At 39.2% G+C, this 8,649-nt stretch overlaps 1 protein-coding gene across 1 annotated transcript; it reads right to left on the bottom strand.

The window, feature by feature from the left end:
- Positions 1-1,495: 1,495 nt before the first annotated feature.
- drg1 (developmentally regulated GTP binding protein 1) lies at positions 1,496-8,591 on the bottom strand. The gene is made up of 9 exons (XM_042509213.1): positions 8,421-8,591; positions 7,152-7,275; positions 6,659-6,834; positions 6,492-6,561; positions 5,848-6,017; positions 5,040-5,170; positions 4,043-4,210; positions 3,774-3,896; positions 1,496-1,858 (listed from the first exon to the last, which is right to left on the bottom strand). Exons 1-9 carry the CDS (start codon positions 8,457-8,459, stop codon positions 1,759-1,761), a joined length of 1,101 nt encoding a protein of 366 aa, XP_042365147.1. The 5' UTR covers positions 8,460-8,591; the 3' UTR covers positions 1,496-1,758.
- Between the last annotated feature and the right edge of the window lie 58 nt (positions 8,592-8,649).

The raw sequence follows: 8,649 nt of genomic DNA on the forward strand, positions 1-8,649 counted from the left end.
ATAATTTACAGGGTAAAAGGGGGTGGGGAAGGGGTGGTGTCTGAGCAGGGTTGATCCGGCTGCTGCGGGACAGGCGATACCCTCAACTACTGCAGCTTTTCCTACAAAGGTGACCATTCGCTTACTAAAGACTGTAGTCTATAACATCAAATAAACTCAGTTTCTTCCTCGTTGACCGTTATAGTGTTGTAGAAAGTGTTTGTCTGGCTTTTTTATTTATCTATGAACCTGGATCCTGTTGCATCAACATCGTTGTTAAACATCCAACACTTAGATTGATCAGGATCAATGTAAACACTAATAAATGGACAATACTGATCGCTTTCATGATAATTTAAATGGCTTCTTCTATATAAGGGGAAAAGTACTTTTGTGGCCTGCATAGCAGTTTTTCTCGTCTAACGCAGGGTCAGTTTGTTTCATTGGGGATCGAGAAATTTTTTCTCTGCTATCGCACATCATATTATTTCATATTCTTCTGGTAAATGCAGATATTCAAGATTGTGAAACCTGCTCTCTTATCTACTGGATATTTTTGCACTGCCCTAAAAGTAATTTGTATATTTTTTCAATCCTATCTTTGACTGATACATTTTGTGTGTAATATTAGATGAAATGTGAGGATCAGTTAACTTAAACAAGCAAAGCTGAAATTATAAAGGCGAGTACCACATCTTTGCAGCACACTAAATGCTCCAAAACAAGCTCACAAAGCTTTGGGAACGCTGAGATGAATTGTATGCGTCAATATTGTTTGGTTCAAGACATTTATTTTTCAAATTTCCATCTGACTATATAATAACATTCTCTGTATACTTATGTATGCACCGCCACCACCCACTGAATCTCTGGCAACTGTGAGGTGCTCAGACACAAAATGGCCGCTACACTTCACGCAGGCTGCAACATATCGACATCAGATAATGCAAGCTTCCAGAAGTGCTCCCTGCTCTGATGAAATGCTCTTTATTTCGCTCTGTGGAGTCTTGTTAGCTGTGAACAGCTGGCGTATGATGTCCCCAGACTGCGTCTGAGTGAATGAACTGATTAACCTGAGTGGCCGTCCCTAGCAGAGAGAGGGGGTGGACCACCAGCCTGAATAACTGCCTTCATCATCAATGTCACATAAATCACTTAGCTGGACGGCGCTTTCAAATGACTTTTTTTCTCTGAGCCAGACTGAAATGGTCGTGGTTAACGCTGTTGCTAAGTGCTGCTGTGTTTCTGGAGGAGACCATGTTACTGTGAGGGAACACAGGATTCAATGATGCAACACTTCTGAGGCAGACCACATGTGGCACATTAGATCATCTTGATTTAAACAGAGAGATAAAGTCAACCTGACTTTACTTGATACGTATATGTTAACACTGAATCACTAGTAGGAAGGCATGATAGCATAAAACATATCGTGATTTAAGCAGGGTGTACTGGACAAGAATTGCGTGACATGTTTTAACATTGAAAGCTGAATAAAAAGACTGAAAAAAGCAAGATTTCTTAATGTTTTTATTGAACAGATCCTTTCATATTTTAATGCAAGCCTTAACCAATATTCAATATGAACTAATCATGGTGTTAAGTACTGTGGGTTCTTTTTAAACGTGACACTTACATTCATGTCATTTTGGTTTTAAATTACAGCAAAAACTGGGTGTCGCATGACAGAGATGCTCTAATGGAAATGGTGGTGATTTATTGAGCAGCTGTACAGAACACTTTGTGATACACGGGCCATGCAGTGGACCAAAGCTCCTTTTATTTTTTCACCAGCTGGATAACGTCTTCATCCTCCAGTACGTGGTCCTTGCCCACTTTTTGGGGGTTGTGTTTCACTGATGATCCCCACACAAGCGCACTGAAAGAAAAAAATATTAAAATGATTACTTTGAGGCAGTCAACAGGATGCATGCTTCATTTTCTGTGAGATTAGACCCACAAAAAAGCATGAAATAGTTGATTAATATAATTATGCAGTAATAAACCCTATAATTAGACCAGAAAATAATTCATACAGATAGTATCATTCTTTCTTTGCTGCAGCAACAATGTTTCTGCACTATAATATAACCTACAGGGTACAATGACTTCTTTTCGTTACAAAGGCTTTCTAATCACACGTGTCACTGTTTGACCCTTTAATTCCCTGGAGGATGGAGAATGTTCACCAGCACTAACGCATCGACTGATTGACGATCTTAACTCCCCCATTTGTAGATGGTGGTGCAACACATCATCTCAGATCCTTATCCGGAGCCTCAAATTAATGCTTATCTGACATACCTCGCCATAAAGAGGGCAATAGCTGTGATTAAAGCGACTGTGTTGTTTTAAACCATTTGATGACCACTTATCATTGTGGTGTAAGTTAACTCTATAAATGCCTTTTAGTAAGAAGTAGCGTGGAAAAAAGATGAACAATATCACAGATGTAAATGATCCTTGCTGTGAACATGAATAAAAACTCACAATGCCAGACCTAAAAATAGCTTTTTGAATGCTGACTCTATTTCTATTTAAAATAATCTGTCTGTATGAACTAAAAATAAGACTTCAGTTTCTAGATATACTTAAACATGTTTATATGTTAAATATCTAATGCTGCGTTCACATGGAATCAGGCAGATGGCGGACGGACGCCTTCTGGACGGCATGGGAGAAAAATCTGATGAAATGGCAGGACGCAAAATAAAACAAACATGACGATATGATGCAATGGTGATGTTGTATTGCTTACAAAGAATGGAATAAAAGATTCTAGGTGAAATTACTTTTGTTTCTATTATTTTATGTGTTTGTTCTAGTAATGTCCAGTAACTGTCCAGATGTTTTCTCCCTGTCTGAAGGAGCTGCGCATTACGTGGTTAAAAATTCCATTGCAGGGGACTGCAAAAAGTTAAAATGTTTTAACTTTGGATAGCAGCGCTGTCTTCTGTCACCATTATTCTCTGTCGGGCTCAGCTAATTTTACAGTCCTGCTCTCATTCACTAAGATGATAATCTTTTTGCTGTCTACCATTTGCCCAATTCCATGTGAACGCAGAAGAACTAATCATTGCTTCCTTTACAGGGACAGTTCATTCCATAATTTAAAAAATAATAATACATTTTCCTCTTACCTGAATTTTTTATTGATCTAAATAGTTTTGGTGTGAGTTGCAGAGTGCTGGAGATATCAGCTGTAGAGATGTCTGCCTTCTCTCCAATATAATGGAACTAGATGGCAATCGGCTTGTGGATCTCAAAGTGCCAAAAAATACAATTGAAAATCTCAACAACAATGTCTCTTGCTAGAAATCATGACCCTGTTACTCAACATAATCCACAGACCTTGTTGTGAATGGTTTTATGTAGGAACTATTTTCTTTCTACTGAGGAGAACTCGCAAAATGTATACCACACAGACAGAAGCGTGCATCTACTGCCAGCTCAAATAGCACCACTGAGCTAGCTAACGTTATAGCTCAGCCGAAGAGGACGACATAAATGTTTGCATCTCACGCTGTCACAAACACGAGCCAACTAACTTGCTCTTTCTAGTTTGGTGGAATATATATAAACTGGCTAAATAGCACCACAGGTGAGTAGAAAAATGTATCTATGAGTTTGGGGTGAACTGTCCCTCTAAGACATGATGAAATAATAAGAAAAGGATGGAGGAAAAAAAAACTTTTGAAGTGAGTTGTGATTAACACTGTGCACATGATCAAAGCTATTTGTTAAGGGTCAAAATTCCCTTTAAAAGATGAAAAAGTCAAATCTACAATACTCACTACTTGAGTTCCTTGATAAGATTTTTGTGAATCTTTAAGCAGAAATCCTCGACAGCTGTTCGTCCGTCAGGTAGAACAACAGGAGATGTGTAATCAGGAAGCTGGCCTTTGGGTTTGGTGTAACTGCAAATGAACACATGAACACAGTCAAATTTTACAGTCTGGATGACAAAAAATTAATTTCTCATACCGTAGTCCTTTTTCTGCACCATTTACTCTCTCTGATCTAAAGTCACACCCCTTGTGGTGACTATATAAACAAATCTTACATGCGCACGAGCCTTAGGTAGTCCCACATCTTCTCCAGCAGGTCATCAAAGTTCCAGCGGTGGTGGGCCGAGATGGGTACACAGTGGGGCACCTTGTAGATGATATCAAGCTCCTCGATGGAGATCTGATCGATTTTGTTGAGCACGTAAATGCACGGGATGTAGACCCTGTCGACAAGAGACTGTAAGAGGCTGCTGTCTATGATAGTTCTGTCATAGAATAAAATTAAAACAAAACACCACCTTCGAAGCACCTTTTTGTGGGTTTCCAGTGAGGTGCCTGCAGGTACCTGACTAGATACAGGCCTGTGAAGGCTTTAATTCTATACAACTGCATGTAGGTTAGTGCAGGTTTGTTTCTTTTTGTTGCAACATTTTACAGAAACTATATATATATATATATATATATATATATATATATATATATATATATATATATGTGTATGTATGTGTGTGTGTATGTATATTTTTTTTTTCTTTTACAGGTTTTATTTATCTTACTGGAATATTGGTGTACATTATGCTGTCTCTGATTCCAGTCTTTTGCCTGTAAAGGCAAAAAGAGCATTTATGCAGGAAAGACTAAATTCTTTGTTTCATTATAACTGCAGGGAGGTGATGCTGTTGCCATGTGAGGTGCCTTGCAATAAAATGCAGAGACACAGCAGAGAGGGAGACCCGGTATAAATGCCCCAACCTACATTGTCCATATCCTTGATTTAATGCATTTGCTGAGTGTTTATATAATTACACTCAGAAACGGTAAATCTATAGGTTTTCAAGTAAGAAATGACAGTTGACTACACTTTATGTATTGCACACGTATGAAAAAATGGTAAGTGGTCTGAAAATGCAAGCGTGGTTTGAACCCATAAATAGCATTTTCAAATTTATCTGCACTGGTCTAGTGGGAATTGAAATAGGATTTAAGATGCAAGCAGGCCACACCTACTGGGAATGACTAAGGAGGGCCCATTCTAGCACTTCAGCAGCTTACCGATTTCCCTCCACCACATCAATGAGGTCATCAGCTGTGGCGTCACTGCGCAGAGTGATGTCGGCGTTGTGGATCTTGTACTCTGCCAGGATACTCTTAACAGTATCAGCATCCAGCTCACTTTGTGCACACTACGGAGAGAGACAGGAGAACAGACATGATGTCGACCGACACAAGACAGTGAAGCAATGGGAAAGAAAATCCTAATCATGAAAATCAGTAAAATAATATAAAGCTAATTTTGCAATTCATCAAAGAAAAAAGAAATGCAGACATTTTGCAGAAGGACAGGAGAATAAAGGTGCAGAAGCAACTAAGTTAAGTGTAATATTATAAATGTCCAACAGAGGGCAGAATTGAAAAGCGTTTTAGTGTTAGTTAACAAGGTGACAGACATCTTATGCGTCTGCAGATCAGTGCAAACCTTTAAATAACTTCTTTGTACAGACAGACATCGATTCCTGAAGGCTTTCACGTATTTGTTTAAACTAATGGGATGCCAGAAAAAATGCCCATTATTAAAACAAACTGACAGTACACTAAAGAAAAACACTGACGACTAAAATCCTGCATGTCAATAAAGAGTGATGGTTTTGAATCACAATAATCTCCCTTTTCTGGCTCATCAGTTGGTTGAATGACAAGACGACAACCAGCATTTATTACTGTCACACACATAACTAACTCTAACCAACTAAAAAAATGTTATCAGCATTGAATTATTCAGTTAATTGACTTGTTTAAAAGTAAAAATGTTGATGAGTTTGTGTTTCTGTATCTAATTAATCTCATTCTGTGTGAGACATACTGTAGCTGTGAAGTTGATGCCTCCTTTGTCCTTCTTCTTGAAGCCGATGTTGGGTGGTTGCTTGTTAAGTCGGATGCCAAAGCCCTCCAGCTCATGTTCTATTAGCTTCTTATGACCAAGAGGCTTCAACACATCAAGCACTATCAGGATTAGGTTGCAAGTTCGTGCCACTAAAACAAAAAGAAGGACCAGACATCAGTAAGAGCAGAATGAATGAATCACATAGAAGACACAAATTGCATCTGCAACCGTTTATTAATAACACTGGTGAGATTTTACTTTGTCTATATGCTTCTGTACGTGTTTGTCATACTGTACACTGTTTACTAAAGAAATTCAATAGTAAATCAAAACTTCATTAAAACTTCATTAAAATAAGCTTGTACCCCTAGAGTAGTCAGGAAACCCTTTGGGCTCAAACAAATTTGTTTAAATCATAGCCTCTAAACATCACCATACTGCCATTTAAAACACATAACAGCACACGGTAATGAAAAAAGTTAAAAGCGTCTCATTGAATGGAACATTAATGCATAATATTGTTAGGGAAGGAACTAAATGTACCAGAAATCATCCTCTGTTTTTTATTTGTAAATCAAAACTTCTCTCAGTCACAGCAGAAACCTCACTGATCATGTAATTACCTGCGATGACCTGTCTGCCTCTGCCCTTGCCATCCTTGGCTCCCTCAATGATTCCTGGGAGATCCAAGAGCTGAGGGAGAAGAAGAAAGTAAAATTAGCACCCCACTGACAACATACCAAACTGAAAACACCTTTGCAGGTACTGTACAAATAACACATTTTTGTACCTGAATTTTGGCTCCTTTGTAGCGAATAACCCCAGGTACTGTTGTAAGAGTGGTGAACTCGTAGGCTGCAACCTCAGAGTACACACCTGCAAGGTTACTTAGCAGCGTTGACTTTCCCACTGAGGGAAAACCAACAAAGCCGATACGAGCATCTCCGGTTTTGGCAACATCAAAACCTACAAGACAAAGAAGAATCAGAAACTTGAATAAAAAAACATCCACTGTGATGCTTTAGATGACGGAGAGTAGTATTGCACACTGGTACTTTTAAGGGAACCAACTGAGTACATATTGACGTTTCATCAGTCTGCATTTTTACAACAAGACCATAGACAAGAGGTTGATGCCCGATAAAAAGGATACATTTGTCAACATTTTGCAACCTAGGAGGAGCAGAGTGTTCCCACAGACTCTCCCTTCACCTCTGCCCAGTGAAAAATACCAACAAAAGGAAAAACAAACTGTGCTAAGTATTTGAAAAACATCCTCTTACCTTCTCCTGTTGCACCACCACTGCCTCCTTTCGGTGTGATGAGTTCCCTCCTCAGTTTGGCAAGACGGGCTTTGAGCAGACCCAAGTGGTGAGCTGTGGCCTTGTTCCTCTGCGTCCTGGCCATCTACAATAATCAGCACCAACACAAAACTTTGTTCAAATGCCTTTAGAAAATCAACTGAAACTTTCAACATCATATACTGCAAGTTCCCAGCAACTTTTTTTTAAATAAGGTCAAGTAAAAATTTAAATAAAAAATGAATAAAAATAGCACGCTGAGGTTTGACAAAGTAAAAGTCGATCCCCACATCATTAATAGTGGCACTTGACTTGGTCTAAAACAAGATTTAAAAAAGAGTAAACCTATCCCATCCTTTAAGCACCTAGCTGGTAGGATATAATTCAAAGATGACTATGAAACATGAGGATCTTAACTGGCTTTTGTTAAAACATTTAATGGGATGTTTTCCTAAACCATTCCTATCTGTATCACCTCCTACTTAATCCAATATTGCACCAGTCTAAAGTTATCTTGTGAGTGGTTATCACTCAACCTACAGAGTTATAGTTAAGTTTACGTTTCTTCTTCTACTTTTTATACACGTCAAACAAGTGAGCTAAACTTCTAGCACTTGTTTACCTGGCCCCATCTCAACCTGAGCCCTGACAGTGCATTTACACTTCCTAAAAGTTTATAGACAGGACTACTTTTATACCGTTTGATTTTTAAATTGCTTAAAGCGGCTTCCTTTGGACACTGTGTTTTTCAGTCAGGCACTGTTACACGCAATTTTAGTTGACCAAGTTATTAAAAGGAAACACACACACTGACACGTCGAAAACAATGTCTGCCAAAAAACGGCTACCAAGATAATTTAGGATGTTTCGTGTGATACGGGAAACACACTTTAATCTGTATGCTAGATGTCTTAATACCAAACCGGTAAAGTTAGCGGTTGGTCACCCGTTAGCCAAACCGCATCTGGAGCCAGCTCTAAGCGGCGTTATGCTAATGTCACTAGCATGTGGGTTATCAACCTCCTCTGATTCTGATTAATGAAGCATTTACGAGGCCAATGAGCACTTAAAGCAACTTTCAATACACGTAACCTGTCAAGAAACTGAGGGCCGAAAATATTTAGAGTAAAACGTAGCCCAGCTGTGGGAGCTAGGCTAACGGTTGCTAGCGTTTACAGCTAGCTAGTGGTTAGCCTGTAGCTATAACGTGACTGATTCATCGGGTTTGACAGCCGGCTACTAATACCTTACCTCATTTTCAATCTCTGCTATTTTGGCGAGTATACTCATGGTGACGGAGATTCCTGAGTACAACCGACGATACCGACAGAAGTTGGGAAGATTTTACATGAAGTTGGCAAAGTTAGGTGTTGTTTAGCATGCACACGGGTCGGGTCCACACCACACAAGTCCCGCTGTCGCTGCTTCGCGGGAAATCTCGCGAGAACAATATGTGAAGCAATATGCCCAGTATGCTGAC

This window comes from Plectropomus leopardus, chromosome 20 (genome assembly GCF_008729295.1).
Source record: "Plectropomus leopardus isolate mb chromosome 20, YSFRI_Pleo_2.0, whole genome shotgun sequence".
Taxonomy (NCBI): domain Eukaryota; kingdom Metazoa; phylum Chordata; class Actinopteri; order Perciformes; family Serranidae; genus Plectropomus; species Plectropomus leopardus.

What these genes read in the sequence shown, in the direction of transcription:
- drg1 (XM_042509213.1), bottom strand. Translation starts at nt 8,459, where the DNA reads ATGAGTATACTCGCCAAAATAGCAGAGATTGAAAATGAG. An exon ending in TGGTGGTGCAACAGGAGAAG is followed by an intron (nt 6,835 to 7,151) that starts GTAAGAGGATGT and finishes TTTGTCTTGTAG; the next exon opens with GTTTTGATGTTGCCAAAACC. An exon ending in TACCTAAGGCTCGTGCGCAT is followed by an intron (nt 3,897 to 4,042) that starts GTAAGATTTGTT and finishes GTTCATTTGCAG; the next exon opens with TTACACCAAACCCAAAGGCC.